The 21,650-nt window shown below is 42.9% G+C and overlaps 2 protein-coding genes across 9 annotated transcripts in view; one reads left to right on the top strand and one right to left on the bottom strand.

Moving 5' to 3' along the window:
• Positions 1 to 13,230, bottom strand: part of SMPD4 (sphingomyelin phosphodiesterase 4) — a 29,145-nt gene extending 15,915 nt beyond the window's left edge. For 4 of the 5 annotated variants that reach the window (XM_048821786.2, XM_048821787.2, XM_048821789.2 and 1 more), the window contains exons 1-10: positions 13,127 to 13,230; positions 11,463 to 11,549; positions 10,849 to 10,935; positions 9,384 to 9,526; positions 9,158 to 9,233; positions 8,370 to 8,478; positions 7,781 to 7,833; positions 6,964 to 7,115; positions 5,417 to 5,549; positions 2,420 to 2,491 (exon numbers count right to left, since the gene is read on the bottom strand). In XM_048821786.2, the coding sequence (XP_048677743.1) occupies positions 2,420 to 2,491; positions 5,417 to 5,549; positions 6,964 to 7,115; positions 7,781 to 7,833; positions 8,370 to 8,478; positions 9,158 to 9,233; positions 9,384 to 9,526; positions 10,849 to 10,935; positions 11,463 to 11,501 (864 nt within the window). In that variant the 5' untranslated portion in view covers positions 11,502 to 11,549; positions 13,127 to 13,230. Of the gene's footprint in view, positions 1 to 2,419; positions 2,492 to 5,416; positions 5,550 to 6,963; positions 7,116 to 7,780; positions 7,834 to 8,369; positions 8,479 to 9,157; positions 9,234 to 9,383; positions 9,527 to 10,848; positions 10,952 to 11,462; positions 11,551 to 13,126 lie in introns of those variants that run through there. The other variant, XM_048821788.2, reaches the window with a different exon arrangement.
• A 43-nt stretch (positions 13,231 to 13,273) lies between these two features.
• LOC142069393 (uncharacterized) lies at positions 13,274 to 21,432 on the top strand. Of its 4 annotated transcripts, none has more exons than XM_075120257.1 (3): positions 13,274 to 13,508; positions 15,434 to 15,494; positions 20,153 to 21,432. In XM_075120257.1, the coding sequence occupies exons 2-3, from the start codon at positions 15,455 to 15,457 to the stop codon at positions 20,761 to 20,763; spliced, it is 651 nt and encodes a 216-aa protein (XP_074976358.1). In that variant the 5' UTR covers positions 13,274 to 13,508; positions 15,434 to 15,454; the 3' UTR covers positions 20,764 to 21,432. The 4 variants fall into 4 exon arrangements, with proteins under 4 accessions (XP_074976358.1, XP_074976357.1, XP_074976355.1 ...); XM_075120256.1 differs by having other exon boundaries at positions 13,274 to 13,804; XM_075120254.1 differs by having other exon boundaries at positions 13,274 to 14,269.
• The last annotated feature ends 218 nt before the right edge of the window (positions 21,433 to 21,650 follow it).

Below are 21,650 nucleotides of genomic sequence, written 5' to 3'. Positions count from 1 at the left end.
CTGCAAACCTGGCCCCCATTGAGCAGCTGCAAAACAGACAGAGGAAAGGAGAGTACAACAGAAAAGAAGAAATATGAAATTGAATCAAGTTGAATTAATGGTTGGGAGTCATTAAACCCACCATGATAACAGGCTCACTCCACATTTGGGAGCAATTTCAAGCAGAGTAATCACAAGGGAAAGTAATTCTTCTTGAAGCAAACTCTCTACTGGCTCCTCCCCATACCTCAGCCCCACCCCTTTATTACTGAAGTAAAAGATTTTCTTAGTGACATGAATCATTCTTAAGATCTGCCCGTTTCTTCCGACAATTCAGAGGGGCAATGGGAAATGACACAGCTGGGACCCAGCATAGCATTCCCAGATAACCCATGTTTTTCTGCTGCGGGAAGACACACCAAGTTCTGTGGAATGCCATCCCATCCCCGCACTTTACAGGAGAGTTTGTAGCTAGAGACTTAAAATAGCACATTTAAAATCATGACTGGGCCCAAGTTCTGAGACCTTCTATGGCACTGACCATCCCTCTGCTCCACACATGCAGAAAGGTAAACGGAAACAGGGGAAGATACGTGGTCATTATTCACTTTACTTTTGCAAGTTCTAGTTTCTTGTTCACATCTGAATGACTGATAAGCTTCACTAGTTTTTTTTCAAACTCATCCAGATAATACTCTGGTCAGTTAAGTACTCACTGCTTGAGAGAGAGTGCTGTCTCCACACCTTCCAAAGTCTTACATCTCAGAGTTCTGGAGGAGGGTACCTTTTTGGATGGGGATGCCACTTCCCTGCCCTTGTTTTCTATCACAGAATATCAAGGTTGGAAGGGACCTCAGGAGGTCATCTAGTCCAACACCCTGCTCAAAGCAGGACCAATCCCCAATTTTTGCCCCAGCTCCCTAAATGGCCCCCTCAAGGATTGAACTCACAACCCTGGGTTTAGAAGGCCAATGCTCAAACCACTGAGCTATCCCTCTCCCACCCAAAAGCAGGAGGATTTCATTTGTCTACATGCCCATGACTAGTAATTCTTGGGAAATAATCAGGGACAGAAGTAGAAAACCATCAGGCAGCCACAGCCTCAATCCTCCCCAATCAGTGCATCTGGGTGGGAGCCTATGGTGGCAAAACTCCTTTAGGCGCTACCCATGCATTTCCACAGTGTAAGTCACACTGTTTGATGAGCACTAAGAAATCATCATCGTCGTCGTCGTCGTCATCGGCCTGGATGCTGCTATAACATTAGAAGACAGTGTCTCAGCTACAGAGGGTGAACAGAGGAGAGAAGTTTAAAGCGATGCATTTTTTTTTACCTAAACATAAAGCTGCATGCACAAAGACTATGCAGACAGAGAACAAAGGTACTTAAAAGCAAAGCCTTTCCATCATCAGTGCATAGCCACGCTATTGGGGTTCCTGAGTGGAGACCTACCATCTTTATTGCAGTTTGAGCTCAAATCATTTTTTGGAATAAAAACAGACAAACTCACCACAATTAGATCTTCAACATTCTTCCCTAACAAAATATTTGTTTTATAACCTGATGAAGTGAAGGATCAGAATTTCCCAGTCAAGCAACTCTCATCTTACTCCTTCACACATTAACAAGCCTTTAGTAACTTTTGTATTTCTTCCCCCACTGGGAATCCTAAGAATCATCAGTCCCCGGGCATTTTTCCAAATTCCCTCAAATCTCAGCGCTCCCAACTCTTCTGATACCAGGTTCCCCTTTAAGCACATCAGTTTTATTCTTGAACAGCTAGAACAAATGGCTTGTAATCAATGTAATATCTTATTTAAGTAAGATCCTATAAGAGATCCCAAAGTTACATATACACAGAAAGCACTTCAGCCACCACTGAAATGCAGCGCACATTTAACAATGCCAGTTTCTGGGACAGGAAATATAGACTCCTTAACCAATTAAAACTATAAAGACAGTTTATGAAAACCCATTGAAATTGGATTTAGGCTAAAATCTTTGCTCTTGAAAAACATGCCACTGGATCTTCAAATGACTAACTCCTCAGTAACGCTATCAGCTGCAGAAACCAAATTTAGGTCTCGTGTGGCCATGTTGACATTTTTGTGTGGGATTTTAACAGGGCATTTTGTACTGAAGTCTTACCAATAGTTACTGATCTAATTACTATGAGTAGCATTGATTGTTATGACCATTCCACAACGTCAACTTTATATATATTTAGCTATTGCAACAAAGGCAAATGCAGATGACACAGGCATCTTCACCACATCTTTTCATCACTGCAGCTTAGAAGCTCTGAGGTATGCTTTTAAGAACACTCCTTTGTAACCATCCACTTAAAAGTTCTCCATAAGATGGGAAGTGATAAAGGTTCACCCCAAGATAAGAAGCCAACAAGCAAGACACACCCACAAATGAAGCACAAGCTATTACCTTGACATGAGGGGACTGCATTTTCTGATACATTTCCAGTGAGTAATGGTGAAGCCACATTTCAACAAAAACCTGCAAAACAACAAATGTTTTCTCAGCTAGAGGAAAAGAGGGAAGATCCAGGAATAGCCAGCCACAATCTGCCTCTGACTGGCCAAATTGAAGCCTGTTGTACATCACTCAACAAAAGACTAAATTATACTTGTAAAATAGTGTAAAGCATGTACTTAGAGACGTTTCACTTTTTACAGACTTCGTTCTTTCCAAGTTCACCTTTACTAAATTTTTACATTTAGTGAGATAAGTGTGATCCGCATAGTATAATACTATCCCAAAGTATTATTTCACAATATCTGCAATCACACGTCCATATAATTACACTGCATGTTGCGGTTATGAGGCCAAAACTTCTCACAGTTACACACCTACAAACTCATCTGCTGTGTTTCAATGTGGTTCCACAGGTGCAAGAGCACTTTCCACCCCACCAAGGTATATGTTTTCTTTTCTCAATATTTTTAAGGCCCATTATGTTTCTGCCATTACTTGCATTATCACTGAACACACTCTCTCTCTCTATTTGTTCTTAGGAGACTATTATACAATATAAGTCAAAACACCTTGTATAAATACAAGAAAAGTAACAAGACAAGCAACAGCTACCATATAGATCATAAAGTCAGAGGAATTGTAAACACAGTTCTGAAACATTGAAAGAAGCGTTCCTCCTTTAGCTCACCCAGCAGACCACTCATCTGAGTGTTAGTCTGTATCCGCAAAAAGAACAGGACGACTTGTGGCACCTTGGAGACTAACAAATTTATTTGAGCATGAGCTTTCGTGGGCTACAGCCCATTTCATCAGATGCATGCAGTGGAAAATACAGTAGGACGATTTTATATACACAGAGAACATGAAACAATGGGTGTTACCATACACACTGTAATGAGAGTGATCAGGTAAGGTGAGCTATTACCAGCAGGAGAGAAAAAAAACCTTTTGTAGTGATAATCAAGATGGGCCATTTCCAGCAGTTGACAAGAAGGGGTGAGGAACAGTAGGGGGAAAAATAAACATGGGGAAATAGTTTTACTTTGTGTAATGACACATCCACTCCCAGTCTTTATTCAAGCTTAAGTTAATTGTATCAAGTTAGCAAATTAATTCCAATTCAGCAGTCTCTCATTGGAGTCTGTTTTTGAAGTTTTTTTGTTGTAATATTGCAACTTTTAGGTCTATAATCAAGTGACAAGAGAGATTGAAGTGTTCTCTGACTGGATTTTGAATCATATAATTCTTGACGTCTGATTTGTGTCCATTTATTCTTTTACGTAGAGACTGTCCGGTTTGGCCAATGTACATGGCCGAGGGGCACTGCTGGCACATGATGGCATATATCACATTGGTAGATGTGCTCAAATAAATTTTTTAGTCTTATGCTCAAATAAATTTGTTAGTCTCTAAGGTGCCACAAGTACTCCTGTTCTTTTTTCTGGGAATACCAGTGATCCAAGTTTAGTGGCTTTAATTTATTAACTGGCATGTCTGTTTAATAAGAATGTGTGTGTGTGTGTCTCTCTCTCTCTCAAGGGAGATGGGAAAAGGCTGCAGGTGAACTACATAACAGGCACATCACACATTTCCTATAAGTATTACTTATCCATCCCTGAATTCAAATACCTTAGCAGAATAACCTATTCTTTTTTACTCTTCCATCTGTTTTCATTTCCCTTCCAACTTGCTTTAAGAATAAAAGCCCTAATGATCAGTTTAATCCTTTAGAGTATAAGAGCCTTGAAGCAAAACCTAATATAAGGCTAAGTTTCTTTAGGCCAAGATACGTCAATTTCAGTAAAATATTCAATTATATGTTAATCCAGAGAGAGTGGTGAGCAAAGCATGTGCGGGAGATGCAGGCACAGACTTCAGTGGATGACTCCCCAACACTGCTGCTTTATTAGATTGCGAAAGCACCCAAAATGTGTTAGGCAATTTCCCCATATAGAAAAAGACATCGTCCCTGATTGGAAGAACTTACAGTCTACACAAAGACCTTGGTGTGGCAATGGAAGGAAGCATTTTAATTTTTTTTCCTACTACCTGTCTGGTGACTGGAGTGAGGGGGAGGAAATGAACAAGAACCGCGTCACTTACACTCAACCAAAGAGCAGCTTTATTTGAAAGAGACATTATCATGATCACTATACCACAAAATAAAGCTACACTGACAGCTTATTTTATTTTATTTTTTGAGAAGAGATGAGATCCTTATCTCCTGAATTCTAGGAATTATTTTTAAAAATTGATTCTTGCTTGCTTGTTGTCTAAACTTAGGTCTAATTTAGCACGCGATTCCCCATAATATTGTTAATACTTTGGATAGAAGTCATCACAGAAATGCAAATAACTCAGAACATTTGTGAATTAATTCTCATAACCACCTGTAAGATAGGTATTATCCCCCAAACTGAGGTGCAGAGATTAAGTGTCTTGCCCAGAGACACACAGCAAGTTTGTGGCAGAGCCAGGAATAAACCTACAAACTCCCAACTCCCAGTCCTGTGTTTTATTCATTAGTCACAAGATCATCCTTCCCCATAAACATCCTGCGTACACACTATTACACTGTACAATCAATATTTCAGTTTAGCACTGGGGCAAGATATCAGGTTTTGAATAAATTCTTAGTTCCTCATATTTCTCTCCCTAAATAAGGAGCGACTTATTCTGGTGTAAGTTGGATGAGACTCAGGCCCCTGAAATCCAAAGAGTGACAACTATTGCTTAACAACTTAGCAGTGCCTTTTTATTTTATGTTTCTTTATATTATGTTAATAGAAAACAACAGCTGCACTGCTCAGTTCCATTAACAGACTGCAAGGTAGAAAGGAATGGAAAAGAAAGCGGATCTTTAGTTAGGAAAAAAGAGATTTACCTGCAAATAAGCTTTTTCAGCCATTCTAACTTTAAAAATATAAGAAAATAAATCAGACTCACTTTAAGCACTGTTTCTGATCTCCAGATCTCTTGGGAAGCAGGATCAGCATTCACTGAAGGCTGATGGGCAATGTGCCGTTTCAGTAGACTAGTGTGGTGTATGCCATAAGAAGTGAAAGGCACTGCTGGGGATCTTTAAAGAGAAGTTTATATAAATACCGAAGTCAATGGGCCTCTGTACAGGGACAGAGGTCATAGATTGTAACCACAAGGACATAAAGAAACTGAATAAGAGTTTGTGCTAAATAAAGCTACGTAATTAGAATTTTAAAAATTAAGCAAGAGGTTGCAATTACTAGCCACAGCATTAGTAAGTGTCCCGTGCCTATTTTCATTTATTATTTTAAATGTCACTATGCAAACCAGACACTACATTCTGCAGTACACTATTTAATTTAGCCTGTCTCCTATTCAACTTTACTGTGAGGTTAGGCCTTCATTAGGCAGCTACATCATTAACAGACTTTATTAATCCAGTTTAAGGTTGAAGAAAGCCTGAGAGAGAGCTTTTGGGAGTCACTCAAAATGCCATTGTTAAAAAAAGCCACAACAATATATATTTGAGTAAATAAACATTTTTGATGATAAAAATAATACATAAAAATACCAAATTCAGAATTATCTTTACAAAAATTATACATTCCCACTCATCCCAGATGAGTAAGATACCAGCTTTATCCCTACTAATCATTGTAGATTTTGTGCATGTGCTGGTAAATTTTCATGTCCATTTTGCAAGGCTAATTGAAGAGCCTAAGTTAAAACTACACAGAGGCTCAAAAAACTTTAGTAAGAGGTTGAAATTCTTTCCTCAGGTCCTTCCCAGTTTGTGGCTCAATAAAATCAACATATATAGTTATGCATAGTCTGCCACCTAAACTTTGATAACCCTTTTGTACGCTGGATAGTAAAATAAAAAATTCTACCCAGGCTTTGTATACCAGATCAATACCACAACAATTGATAGCTTGCAAGGAAACACTGACGCATTCTTAACTAGGACATGGAAGTTTATAGCAGCAGAGACTGAAGCTGGCAACGTCAAAAAGTTAAAACAGAAGATACTGTTTGCCAAAATTGTCTGGAGTCAGCAAAATTGTTAGAATGTGAGAAGTTCCTTCAGCTACAGCCAAGACCAATTCAGTTTCTCCCTGACTGCACGGCATATGCATTAAATGGTACAAGCCACTCCTGGGTGGATGGTGAGTGTGTCCGACACTAGTCACAGCAGGAGCCATAATTAGTGGTATTGAATGAAAAAAATCCAACAGCTACAAACCACATTTATAACTCATCTCTGGCTCCACTACTAAAGGCCAGCAAACTTTCAGGAGAAAAGTTTCTCAGCTTTCAGTGACCCTTGTATTATATCCTCCATTGTAAGACTACTATACAGGTACAATCATGTATGCATATACACACAATATAAAAATGGTGGCATTTTCTTACAATATCTGGGGTGAGAACTCATAATTGAAGCAAGCCAGTTTTTGTGAGCACTGCCCATGCAGTCTAGCACGGATAACGCAAATTTACCAAGTTATTACCTAGGAGCAGGTGAAGGGATGCCCCCGCCAGGATTGGAAGAAGGTGGAGGAAGAACACTTCCTTCTGTAGGAAGGAACCATTTCAGGTATGTGTCCACCAGACTGAAGTAAGCGCTGTTTGAAGGGCTGACATGATGGGTGGTAGGAGAGTTCTGGAATATATACACACACCATATAGCTACAATAAGTAAATACACACACTGTTACAATAAGTCACTGGGAACAGGGATTTCAGGACCTGATAAATCTCATTCTGGGTCTGATGCAGGAATTACTGGATGAAATTCTATGGCCTGTGTTATGCAAGAAATCAAACTGGATGTTCATAGTGTTCTATTCTAGCTTTAAAGATCTGCGTTTTCATGAGCTCTTCTGCAATGATTCAGTGTATTGAATCACACTTCACATCTGACAGCAACATTAGATACTGCTAAAAACAAGGGAAGTTTGGTGCGCAGTATAATATAAGACTGCCATGTGTATTGTTTGTACAACAAAGTATGAAAGATGATCAACATGCTCAGCAGGTATAAAGTAAGAGTGCACAGAAAGCTGAAGTTTCTATACCTCATTCATCCTCAGCCACCAACGATGGAATGCAGCACTGAGAAGAGGAAGATGTGTACCATTATATAGATGTGTATAATCACTGCCTATGTTTTCATCATATCAAATGGTATTTACAAGCAACAGGTGCAAGATTTAGTTTAACTAGGTGCTTGCATTTAGAGAAGATGGAAGCTTTCAAAGTGCAGTGAAGAAATGGTTTGCCAGAATGATGCCACTTTAAAGGGAAAAAAGGATAAAATTTACTTACCCTCTGTGTGATAAGGCTTATTGCAAAGTAAAACATGTAATATTCAAAAGGATCTGGAGAGACAGAGTCAAGGATACAATAAGTACAGCTTATTGGAAACATGATATGAACTTATTGGCCTTTTAAATCTTCAGTATCTCAGTGCTAGTTTTAGAAGACTTTCTAGAGCTCAACAGCAAGTTCAGGTTTGATCTCTTGCTCTCTTCCCAGGTGTTTATTACACACTGTCAAGTAGTTTAGGTTTTTTCTCCGTACCAGACAAACAACCTAGAAATATTTATGAAACATAAGGGCTGAAATCCCGGGCCCACTGAAGTCAATGGGAGTTTTGCCATCAACTTCGATGAGGCCAGAATATCATCCTAGAAGTTTTCACACATTCAAGATTTCAATGGATGACAAGTTTAAGTCTAAACATTCCTCTACTGTGTTTGCAATCTGAACATAGCAGCATTGGACTAAGGCACATCACTGTACAGCTAAGTACAGTAAGCAAACAGCAGAAATGCATCTTGATTTCTCAGTTTTAGTCACTTAAAATATTAAAAGGAATTAAAAAATGTAAACCCTTCAATTGTCAAAAGGATACTGAGGGCCAAGTTCGAGCCCAGGCCTCCAGATGGAGGGAACTGGACTTTGTTGTGGTATAGCGAGCATTCTGGTAGGACTCGTTCTTGCATTGAAGCCTTCACAGGGCCCTGAAAAGAGAGGGAGTAATGAGATACCTACCAGACTACTAAGAATATGTGAATAAGTTTTTGAGGATGTATTCTTGTATTGGACTGTAAAAAGATGACTGGTTCTTTGTTCTAGACTGTGGCTATTTGGTTGCAATGGAAAAGTTATTTCACGAAGCTTCCATGGAAAACCCGTTTTCCTACAACCATAAAGTGTTATGTTCCATAACCAGGATGATAGTTAATCTTCATTAAACTTACAGGAATGAAGCATCTGAGAGATATGAGATGTTGTTAGAGGTGGGGATGCTTTCCAACAAGTTTGGAAGAGAAGTTTTAAACTCCATCCATTGGTAATCAAGACAAAAATAGTCTAGTGCCTATTTTGGCAGCCAAATAATAAAAAAGAGAAGTGAAATTTCTTAGTTGAACAGCACAAAAGTTGCTGATAGTAACATAAACTAACAGCACAACTTCTTAAAAAATCCATCATGACAATGAATGCTCTGCCTCTAACAGCCCTCTGAAACAATCAACAATCTAGAAATCCCATCTACAGAGCCTGCTATGCTATGAAACAGTAATTCAAATACTACAGTGGCAGGTCCTATGCTGAACCCAGAGTATCTGAGTAAGTAACATTCCAATGGGTGCAACACCAAAATAATTTTCTCTTACATAACCTTTAACAGTTACTTACTGGAAGATAGGAGACTGGAAATTCATATCTGTACTCCTCAGCTTGGAGTTTGTAAACCAGCTTCATCATCGGGCCACTGTAAGCAAGGATGAGGAAAAACAGTGAACATCTTTTTTTTTTTTTTGGCCCCTTTTGTAGATGAATGTTTACACACGAGGAAACATGTCAAATACTAGTTTATTAATTCAACATGAATTTTCCACTGCTCTAAAGTTGGCACATTTACCTGGGATCCAGGAAATCCAGCGCAATAGCATACTCTGTAGGATTCACTCTTCCATGCAAACAGCGAAGATTCCAACCTATGATAATGCCATCCAAACTACCAAAAATATTCTCCACTAGCCATGGGAAGATGGCATGCAGTTCCTACAGGAAAACAACCAGAAAAAGGGTTGGAGTCATAATAGATAAATAAAATTTTAAAAAAAGAAAGATTGCTGTTCAGGTGTAGATTCTTTGTCTGAAGAGTCTTAATTTCAGACATCTGAATGCAAGAAATATTTTCCACCAACTACACTCAAAATATGCATAATTCTTTTTATTTCCAGGGCACACTTCTATGTGCAGAACATTCAGTGGAAATAATTTAAAGAAATTTAAATGCAAACATATATTTCCCCCCCCCTTGATCTGAAGTTAGACTCTGCCTATTTTCTAATTCCTTGATTCCCATCATTTTACAGACTGAACATAAGAACGGCCATAATGGGTCAGACCAAAGGTTCATCTAGCCCAATATCCTGTCTTCCAATAGTGGTCAATGCCAGGTGCTTCAGAGGGAATGAACAGAACAGGTAATCATCAAGTGATCCATCCCGTGTTGCCTATACCCAGCTTCTGGCAAACAGAGGCTAGGGATACTTCAGAGCATGGTTTTGCATCCTTGCCCATCCTGGCTAATAGCCACTGATGGACCTATCCTCCATGAACTTCTCTAATTCTTTAATGAATCCTGTTACAGTCTTGGCCTTCACAATATCCTGTGGCAAAGAGTTCCACACACTGACTGTGCATTGTGTGAAGAAATACTTCCTTTTGTTTGTTTTAAACCTGCTACCTATTAATTTAATTTGGTGACCCCTAGATAACAGTTCCTTATTTACTTTCTCCACATCAATCATGATTTTATAGATCTTTATCATATCCCCCCCCAGTCATCTCTTTTCCAAGCTGAAAAGTCCCAGTCTTATTAATCTCTCCTCATATGGAAGCTGTTCCATACTCTTAATCATTTTTGTTGCCCTTTTCTGTACCTTTTCCAATTCCAGTGTATCTTTTTTGAGATGGGGTAAGCAGATCTGCACACCATATTGTTAGCATAAAAGTTTTCAATTTAGAGTGATTAAGGTAGCAGAAAACCTCATTCTTTATCCCTAGACTACTATGTTCCAACTCAACTGGTTAGTATCAGTCATGTGTCACATCTTAAAATATTAGTGTCCTCATATTTGGCATTTCAGTAGAGAATGAAAAGTATGATTAAGAATGTGATCAATTAAAAATTTGGAGTTTTGTAACTACTGGAAAAGTTAGGTAACTTTTGGGAAACTACTGAACTCATAAAACTTCACATAAGAATCTTAAAACTCTTTACAAAGGCCAGAATAAAGAGAAATATTTTTAAAATAATATTTTTATAACTCCACTGAGGCATAGCTCAGACTACATTCATTGAAAGGTAGCTGTACCTTGGCAGGAAAATCTTCAATGACTATCTCCAGATCATGACACCTCTGAGCAAAGGGCTTGTTCATGCAATCTGCCTTCAAACTGGCCTGTTATGGACAGAAACTGAAATAAGATCACTTCAAGAGAAAGTAAAAAGGGCAACACTTATAAAGATCTTGGCAGAGAATTCTCTAGTTACAGTGTTAAATATTGCTCTTGTAAAAAAGCAATGGGCTGTCATTGTTTCCATCATAAGATTTACTCTAAACATAAGTATTTTTTAACTCAAGACAAATCTCAGATACAGGTTTTTTTACCTACTTGGATCTACATTACAAGTTTTAAATTAAAGAGCAAGTACTCAATTTGTGACCATTTAAGTTCTATGAAAATAAGACCACATGACATTTAGAATGGTCATCACACACTAGAGTATTTGAGAAGAGGAGCTGGAACTTTCTCAGTGCATTTCCACAGAATGCTTTCAGATTTTATGCTATACATTCTGCTTATAGATAAATTGTCAGGAATTAATATGTGGAGGATTTTCAAGTGATTATTTGGCAATTCATTAGTCAAAAGCAATATCACCACAAGACTTTCCTAACCTATAACCATCTGTACTGGCACTTACCAATAGGAAGCTAGGCTGTTGTAAGTGAGGGACAGCCATAACTGTCTTTCTACAATACCCCAAAGGAAGTGTGATCTCAGGAAACCACTGGAAAGAAAAGAGATAGAAACATCTAAGTGAATATTAAAATCTCATGTTATAACACTGCTACAACTCACTTTCTGATATATTCATGTTTATGCATGAAAACAGGCAAAATGCATGTTTATTATGTCTATGTGAGCTGGAGTAAACCAAGGCAGATCCCTGACAAAGGTGACTACACTGTAATTTCCGCAAAGTTGATAACACTGCACATTCGCATAGAAATAATACAGTCTTTTCCAAATAAACATAACTTGGGGGTTGGGGGAAGGATGCAAAAAGAGCCTTTGTTTAATTAGACTGCAGCCAATGCAGGGGCACAAAACCATCTCTAGGGGACACAACCTGTATGGCATGGACTGTATGACGTGTTTATGGAAGCACCAGTCCAGCAAGAGAAAGAAGACACTATCCAGATGTGAGATTGTCTGCAAATAGCTCCCGCTGAGATGGTGGCTGCTGACACAGGGAACACAAGCACATTACCACCAGTTTCAGAGCAGCAGCCGTGTTAGTCTGTATTCGCAAAAAGAAAAGGAGTACTTGTGGCACCTTAGAGACTAACCAGCTCACTTCATCGGATGCATCCGATGAAGTGAGCTGTAGCTCACAAAAGCTTATACTCAAATAAATTGGTTAGTCTCTAAGGTGCCACTAGTCCTCCTTTTCACATTACCACCAGCGGCTGAAGGGACCAAGAGAGACAGGATCCTGGAAGGTTTTATGTTTGTCGGGGAGTGGTGGAGCTGAGACCCCCTCCAGGGGGCTGGATATTGGGGGCCCTGCTTACAGCCTCTCCCCCCCGGGACTGAGACCCTATCCAGGGGGCTGGATATTGGGGGCACTGCTTACAGCCTCCCCCTTGGGGCTCAGACCCCTCCAGGGGGCTGGATATTGGGGGCCCAGATTACAGCCTCCCCCCTTGGGGCTCAGATCCCTTCAGGGGGCTGGATACTGGGGGCCCAGATTACAGCCTCCCCCCTTGGGGCTCACATCCCTTCAGGGGGCTGGATACTGGGGGCACTGCTTACAGCCTTCTCCTTGGGGCTCAGACCCCTCCAGGGGGCTGGATATTGCGGGCGCTGCTCACAGCCTCCCCCTAAGGCTGAGACGCCCTCCAGGGGGATGGATACTGGGGGCGCTGCTCACAGCCTCCCCCTTGGGGCTCAGACCCCTCCAGGGGGATGGATACTGGGGGCGCTGCTCACAGCCTCCCCCTTGGGGCTCAGACCCCTCCAGGGGGATGGATACTGGGGGCGCTGCTTTCAGCCTCCCCCTAGGGCTCAGACCCCTCCAGGGGGATGGATACTGGGGGCGCTGCTTATAGCCTCCCCCTTGGGGCTCAGACCCCTCCAGGGGGATGGATACTGGGGGCGCTGCTCACAGCCTCCCCCTAGGGCTCAGACCCCCTCCAGCCCCGCCCCCAATCTCCAGCCCGTTCTCCCGGGAGCCGGACCCCGGCGGGAGGGAGGGGGCGTCTCCCCACCTCGAGCGGGGGCCTCTAGCAGCAAGGAGCGGGAGCACATGCCCCCCGCCCCCACCTACAGCTTCCTGCCCCGCGGCCCAGGGGGGCCCCTCACCTCGCCCCGCTGCCCCGTCCCGCGCTCTACCGCCCCAGACCATTTTCAATCCGCCGCCGCTCCCTCCTCCCTTCGGGACCGGCGCTGTCGTTAGACGTCATCCCCCTCTCGACGCGTTGCAGTGACGCGCTCCCTCCTCCTCCCAAGCTGGCTGGCGGGCGGGAAAGCCGCCGGCGGCGCGAATGCCTGGGCCTGGCCCCGCCGTGCGCGTGGCTGCTGCCTGCGTCACGGGGCTTCCCTGCCCCCAGGGCCTGCCGCGCCGCCCGGGGGGTGAGCCGGGGCCCCCGGCCGCGCCTCCGAGCGGAGACGGCGGAGGCAGCGGAGCAGCCTGCGAGCCAGGCCTTCCCCGCGGGCGGGAGCCGGGGCTGTTCTTTGTCTCAGGGTAGGGCCTGCAGGCCAGGGCCCCATCGTGCCAGGCCCTGAACGGCACATCCCAGAGCGGGCCCTGTGCAGCCCCTCAGAGCTGCAGGGCCCTTGTGGTCCCCCCGGCGGTGCTGCCTGCCGCCCGCACCCTGGGGGCCGCTCTTTGCGGCAGAGACAGACCAGAGCTCCACAATCCCGAGCCAGGCTGTCAAACCCTGAAGTGGGTTTAAAACTGAGTTGGGAGGTTTTTATTTACCATCTGGCGTTTGAGCCTTTAGGTTACAGTCGGATCATATTTTTAACTTCTCTTCAACGGTGAGAGTTAGGAGCAATGTTTGTTTGTTTAATGGAAGCTGAGATTCTTCCATAATCACTTCACTCCAGAAACTGAGGCTTTAAGAAAAATACTATCTATCTTAGGGGTGGGCAAACTACCACCCATTGGGCCGCTTTTATCTGGCCCTCGAGCTCCTGCTGGGGAGCAAAGTCTGGGACTTGCCCTGCTCCAGCGCTCCAGCTGTGGAGCAGAGTCAGGGTCCGCTCCACGCAGCTCCCGGAAACAGTGACACGGCCCTCTCCAGCTCCTAGGTGTAGGGGCGGCCAGGGGGCTCCGCTCTGCACACTGCCTCCGACCCTGTAGCTCCCATTGGGTGGGAACCACAGCCAATGGGAGCTGCAGGGGCTGTGCCTGCAGTTGGGGCAGGGTGCGGAACCACCTGGTTATGCCTCTGCGTAGAAGCTGGAGAGGGTACATGCAGCTACTTCCTGGAGCCGGTTGAGGTAAGCACCGCCCGGAGCCTGCACCCCGAGCCTCTCCCTGTGCCCCAGCCCTGATCCTTCCACCCTCCGAACCCCTCAATCCCAGCCTAGAGCACCCTTCTGCACCCCAAACCCCCAGCCCCACTCCAGAGCCTACACCCCCAGTCAGAGCCCTTGCCCCACCCCCCTGCCCCAGCCCTGATCCCCCTCTGAACCTCTTGGACCTAGCCTGGAGCACCCTCATGCACCCAAGACCCCTCATCCCCAGAGCCCGCACCCCCAGCCAGAGCCCCCTCCTGCACCCTGAACTCCTCATTTCTGGCCCCACCCCAGAGCCCACACTCCCTCCCGCACCCCAACCCCAATTTTGTGAGCAGTCATGGCCTGTTATACAATTTCTATTCCCAGATGTGGTCCTCTGGCCAAAAAGTTTGCCCATCCCGATCTATCTTCAGGACTCAATGAAATCACAAGAGTTGGCAACACTGTAATTGCAGCCACCATATCTCTCCTCCTTCAGTCTGTAAAACTGCTCATTTTTCATGAAAACAAGCAAACCTAAATACCTGGGGGATTCTAAATGTGTGAAATCAAATGCACTTTGATAAAACCACTTCTACAGAGACATAATTAGCATTAGCACCAATTTTTATCACTAATGAAGAGTTTGCATTTAATTGCTAGCTGAGGCAGAGAGCTTCAAGGAGGACAGGTTTGATCTCCTGCACGGTCGACATCAACTTTGAGGGCATCCTCTTTGAGGAGAAATTCATCGTTGTCCTTTCAGAGTAACAGCCGTGTTAGTCTGTATTCGCAAAAAGAAAAGGAGTACTTGTGGCACCTTAGAGACTAACCAATTTATTTGAGCATAAGCTTTCGTGAGCTACAGCTCACTTCATCGGATGCATACTGTGGAAAGTGTAGAAGATCTTTTTATACACACAAAGCATGAAAAAATACCTCCCCCCAGGAGAGTGGGGTGGGAGGAGGTATTTTTTCATGCTTTGTGTGTATAAAAAGATCTTCTACACTTTCCACAGTATGCATCCGATGAAGTGAGCTGTAGCTCACGAAAGCTTATGCTCAAATAAATTGGTTAGTCTCTAAGGTGCCACAAGTACTCCTTTTCTTTTTATGGTTGTCCTTGAATCTAATGCCATCAACATGATGATTGACTTCACCAAGATCAACAGCCGGGGGAAGCTGATGGACCTATTGAGAGGCACCTCTTTCCCATTGGCTACCAGTGAGTACCCCACACACTCCCTGCCTCTGGGATGAGGAGAGGGGAAGGTCAAACAGACGGGGGAGTGAGAACTTCACAGGGACCGTGCTGGATTTAGGATGGGCAGATTCTGCCTTGCGGCAAACCTGTATGATGGCTCCAGGGGGGTCAGAAACTTGTAGAGTTTTTCCCATCAGATCTGGTCTATATAGCTTCTACTCCAAGGACATTTCCTTTCCTCTGCCTCCCTGGATCTCATCAGGGATGGAGGAGGGAGGGAGCAGGGCCTGGAGGGGGCTAAGGAGGCAGATGTGGTTCAAACTCAGCATATAATTAACAAATTGAATCAATGTGATAATGAATGAGAAGAGAAGACATTTTTAAATTGCTGATATACCAAGGCTGGGACTCTGTGAATTAAACAAAAGAAATTGGGAATTCCCATTGACGGGAAGAAATTTTGATATAATCAGCATTTGTGAAACTTGGTGGGATGATTTGTGTGATTGGACTGTTAAAATCACTGGTAATAAACTGTTCAGGAAAGATAGAGAGGGCAAAGAGGTGGGAGGTATGCTACATGAAAGACACCATTACCTGTTTTAGAGTTATTGATAACTCAGAACTACTGGATCTTGGATGTGTGTGCATTTATGTGCTAACTAACAAAGCCCAAGAGGGGGTATTGGTGGGGTGTCTGTTACAAACCACACCGGAGAAAACTATGAGTTACATCTTAAGCATCTATCTGTAATGTGTGCAAAGAAAAACTGTGTTGTTATGGGTAACTTCAGGAAGATATGTGCAGGAGGACTCATGGAGACAGTACTAAAACATCATTAGAGGTTCTAAAAATTATTGGTAAGTTCCTAACACAAAAGTTATTGCCCCAAACCTAATGTAACTATATTGTGGAACTCCTTGTGTTGGATAAAGATGAATTAATCACTGAACCGAAAGTTGATGATTGCAGAGGGATCAATGATCATGACCTGATTATATTCAATATGGGCAAGCAGAGAACAGTCCCAGCCAGTTTGTTTATATATATACACACACACACACACTCAGTGCTTCAAAAGGGATAATTTTCCAAATTTGATGAAAATTATGAGTGAAATTGGTATAAAATTAAAACTGAAAAATGTGAATGAAAAGTGGGAGTTCTTTAGGAAGGGTTTATTAGATGACTTAAAAAGACAAAGTTCCATTTGGCTAAAAGCCCATCCTGGTTCAGTGGTGAAGTGAAGGCAGCAATATCTAATATATGGAAAAAAGGAGAAACAGGTACCAATCAATATAAATTAGAAGTTATGAATTGTAGAAAATTGATAAGGGAAGCTAAATGTATCAGGAAAAAATATGACTGGCTAAAGACAATAAGGAGCTTTTAATGTATATTAGGAACAGAATTAATCCTAGCAATGCTATAGGCCCATAATTAGATGGAGATGGTAAGATTGTTAACAATGTTAAGAAAAGGCAGAAGTGTACAATAAATATTTCTGTTCTGTATTTGGAAAGAAACAAGATGGTGCATTCATATCACATGAGGATGATAGAGTACATCCCAGTGCATTAGTAACTAAGGAGAATGTTAAGCAACATCTTAAAGGGATTAACATTTTTGAGTCAGCAAACCTGCCTAATTTGTATCCAGGAGTCCTAAAAGAATTGGCTTAGGAGGTCTCTGGCCTGCTTATGTTAATTTTAATGGAGTACTGGGGAAATTCTGGAAGACTAGAAGAGTGCTCCTGTTGTGCCAGTATTCAAAAAGGACAAGTGGGATGACTTGGGTCTGCACTGGGATGATGGGTAAGGTTAACCGAACAAACTCTGGGCAAAATAATGTAAAAGTTAATATGGGATTCAACTGATACAGAATTAAGGATAAGAATGTAATTAATGCCAATCAACATAGTTTTATGAAGGATAGGTCTTGTCAGTCAAACCTGATTTCATTCTTTGATGAGATCTCAAGTCTGATAAGTACATTACATTTATGTAGTTAGCTTTTAAGACTTATGTAAGGTGTCTAAGTACCACATGATAGTCTGATTTAAAAATTAGCAAAATATAGTAGCAATAAAGAACATGTTAAATGGATTAAAAACTGGCTAAGTAGCAGGTGCTTTTCTGGAAGATATGCTTTAATCAAACGCAAAACACTGGGCTCAGTGTAAGGATAACTGGGAGAGATTCTCTGGCCTGTGTTATAGAGGAGATCAGGCTAGATGATCTAATGATCCCTTCTGACCTTAAACTCTATGAATCTATGATTAAAATTAACATTGATGCAATATTTAAAATCTCATTAGTCTAATTTAGAAAGAGATATAGATGGAACGTAATTGTAACATAGGCCATGATCCTGCCAATACTCATGCTCATAAGCAATTTTACACAAGTGAGTAGTCCCAGTGAGTTTAATGGGACTACTCACATGTGTAAAATTACTTAATATGTGCATAAATGTTTGCAGGAGTAGGGACGTAATTATCACACCATTTGATGTCTCTCTAGCTCTTTCCATTCTGTGACTTTTTTTAGCCACAAAGGTCACTGAAATGTAGTCACCTCTGAAGGCAGGGCACCAGCTGGTAAACAACACACTCCACAGCAGTGTGGGAAGAGGTTATATTTGGTCAGCAACACCAGGGCAAACCCCTTCTTTGAATGGGGAGGAGACATATCCTCCTGAATATGGCCTAATGCTGTCAGTGACCAAATTGGGCATGGGGAAAGATGGTAGTATAGGTGACTATGCCAGATTTCCATTTGCTACTGCTACCATTTTAAAAACAGGAGGTGAAAACCATCCATCCCTTCTCCCCCAGCCCTGCAGTTCAAGTACTGATTGTAAATGAACCTGAGAGCTGAGCTTGCTTCAGTGCACTGAGACTCTGAAAACAAAATCAGAATGAGGGAGATGCTGCTTCCACAGGTATGTTTATAAAGGGAGAAATTGTTTCTAATCTGGTGGTGCGGAAACAGTTGCTCTCATTAGTGGAAGTCAAGAGCCACATTGGTATCCACCAGAGAAAAAACGAAAGGTGGGTACAAAAACTGGAAGTGAATGTGAGAAAAATACAGTAGTAACTGAAATCATAGATTAGTAAAAATTTTAGTCTGAGGAGATTTTTCTCAAATACGTGGAGGCAAAAGGCCAATCAGCATCTAAAAAAACAGCTAATGAAAAGGCAGCAAAATAGAATAACTAAAGAAAGTAACAGCTGTACAGTACTGGCTGTTTCCCAACCTCTGACAGCCCCAGGTAGAACTCTCTTTTTTTATCTTCCATGTTCTGTGGACAGTTTCACATGTCTGAGGCAGACCTGTCAATCTGTTGTTCTTATTCCTTTTCTTTTTTACGTCTTATGTTTCACATTGTACATTTCATTCAGAAACATCAGTTATTTTCATAAAAAGAAAAGGAGGACTTGTCGCACCTTAGAGACTAACAAATTTATTAGAGCATAAGCTTTCGTGAGCTACAGCACTCAAACTGGTCATGGGATGATAAGAGGCTGCTTTGGTATAGACAAGCGTGTGATTGAATATAATTGTTCATGCTACATTTCAAATAAATGGAAATTTTCTCATCAATTATATAAAAATAAAAATTCCTAGATTGATGGAAGGATATTTTTCTTTTTATAGTAATGCATTTGAAAGTGGAGATTACTAGTGGTTGAGTGTGAAAGCTTTCTTTAAGGTTATTTCCTCTTGGTGGTGATAAAGAGCTACAGTAGAATCTCAAAAAAAGAAAAGTTTCAGAGTAGCAGCCGTGGTAGTCTCTATTCGCAAAAAGAAAAGGAGTTCTTGTGGCACCTTAGAGACTAACAAATTTATTAGAGCATAAGCTTTCGTGAGCTACAGCCCACTTCATCAGAGTTACGAACACCAGAAATATGAACTGACTAGTCAATCGCACACCTCATTTGGAACCAGATGTACACAGTCAGGCAGCAGCAGAGATGGGGAGGGAGGAAATAAAAGCAAGTACAGTATTGTGTTAAATGTATGCTGCTTTAAAAAAGGAAAAGTTTAAACATTTTTTGACAAGGTGAGGAAACTGTGTCTGTGCTTGTTTCATTTAAATTAAGGTGGTTAAAAGCAGCATTTCTCTTCTGCATAGTAAAGTTTCAAAGCTGTGTTAAGTCAATGTTCAGCTGTAAACTTTTGAAAGAACAACCATAATGTTTTGTTCAGAGTTGTGAACATTTCAGTGTTATGGACAACCTCCATTCCCAAGGTGTTTGTAACTCTGAGGTTCTACTGTATCTTCATAGTTTCATCTGGAGGAGTGGGGATTTCCCTAAGGCCCCCCCAAAAAAATTTCCCTAACACCCCGCCGGTTACACACAGTGTTGCCAATTTAAATTGAAACATTAATACACACTTTAAAAGCATATACAGTATATGAGAAAATACTTGTACCTGAGAAAGCATAATGGGTTTGAAAAGTATGAAAAAAGACTAGCTTCCTCATGCAGCTGTTATTTATGACAATGTCAGTATATTTGGTTTGGCTATATTGGCCTACCTAATAATTTCAAATTATGATTTGTAAGCAAGGTCTGACTGAGCTCTCCCCTGACAGCTACTGATGACTCAGTGGTGGGTGGAAAGGCTTCAGGACCAGACTGTATTTACATGAACTCACCTACTCTGCCTAGGTATCCAGCAGACAGAGCTGTGCTGCCCAAGTGTTCAATTTTGGCTGATGCTGGGTTACAAATCACTGTCTGAGGACAACACCATCATCACCCTGAGCGCCAGGGGCATGCTGGAGAGGACCCTGAAGGCAGCCATCCACTCGCTGTACATAGAAGCCTTGAAGCGTAAGCCAGACCGGGGAAAAGCCTTCGAACTGACCAGCAAGTGGGACACCAGCAACCACTTCCTCGCCAGGGGCGGCTTCACCGACTGGCGGTACATCCACCGTGCCCAGCTCAACTGCGTCCCGTTCAACGGAGCCGTCCGCCACGGGAACCGAGACAAGCGTTGCAGGAAGTGCGGCTACTCCAACGAGACCCTGCCCCACGTCCTGTGCAGCTGCAAGCCCCACTCCAGAGCCTGGCAGCTCCGCCACAATGCCATCCAGAACCGCCTGGTGAAAGCCATCGCACCGTGCCTGGGGGCGGTCGCCGTGAACTGCGCCATCCCCGGTACCGACAGCCCGCTGCGACCCGACGTGGTCATCACCGACGAGGCCCAGAAAAAGATCATCCTCATTGACATCACAGTCCCCTTCGAGGACAGGACCCTGGCCTTCCGAGAAGCCTGAGCTCGGAAACTGGAAAAATATGCCCCTCTGGCCGACACCCTGAGAGCGAAGGGCTACGAGGTGCAGCTGGATGCCCTGATCGTCGGAGCCCTGGGCGCTTGGGACCTCTGCAACGAGCGTGTGCTGCGGACCTGCGGGATCGGTAGACGCTACGCATGGCTCATGCGGCGCCTCATGGTCTCGGACACCATCCGATGGTCCAGGGACATCTACATCGAGCACATCACCGGCCACCGACAGTACCAGGAGGAGTGAGCCGGTACGACATTGAGCATCCACTGTGGGAAAGGGACTGAGAGGCTTTCCCCATTGGACCGTATGAACTGGAACCATAAACCCACTGAACATTAAATCCCACCAAATGAGGGTAGACCCATCCACACCATCGTATCCGCTCACTATACTGTGCACCTGAACGTAGCCGTTATATGGATAACTTACCCCCATATCTCAATGTCTGTACTCTGACCGGTTAAACTTTTACCCCCGGTCGGGGAGATTGCAGATTATTATGTAATCCTTACTCCATCAGCTCCTAAACCGAATTTCGCACGCCTTGATAATCTGTACCTTATTCCCTGACAACCAGAAACCTCTATGCTTGAACTCTGTACCGTTTTTTATTTCAACGTTATCTTAATAAAATTATTAAATGTGGGGGTCATGAAATGTTGTTATCCTTATTGTATGAGTAAAGGGCAGCAGAACTGTACTCAGCCTGCCTGAATGAGGGGGTCTTCCTCAGTACTTAGTTTGTGCTAGCGCTTGCCAGGGCCAAGCCCCAGCACCTCTAGGCTTGTCAGTTCATAGCCCTGGGACCCCTGGGCTTGTCACATCAGTTATGAAAGTAACAAACTTGTTTGAGCCCCGGCACCAGTTTCATTACA

The sequence above is a fragment of the Caretta caretta genome, chromosome 15 (assembly GCF_965140235.1).
Source record: "Caretta caretta isolate rCarCar2 chromosome 15, rCarCar1.hap1, whole genome shotgun sequence".
NCBI lineage: Eukaryota > Metazoa > Chordata > Testudines > Cheloniidae > Caretta > Caretta caretta.
The sequence above is the reverse complement of the archived record's forward strand: the minus strand, read 5'-3'. Positions and strand labels throughout refer to the sequence as shown.

Excerpts from the sequence above, each read along its gene's own strand:
- LOC142069393 (XM_075120254.1), top strand. The coding sequence starts at position 14,156 with ATGGGAGCTGCAGGGGCTGTGCCTGCAGTTGGGGCAGGGTGCGGAACC. Across the intron at positions 14,270-15,433 it reads ACTTCCTGGAGCCGGTTGAG|ATCAACAGCCGGGGGAAGCT; the intron begins GTAAGCACCGCC and ends GACTTCACCAAG. Across the intron at positions 15,495-20,152 it reads CTCTTTCCCATTGGCTACCA|GTATCCAGCAGACAGAGCTG; the intron begins GTGAGTACCCCA and ends TACTCTGCCTAG.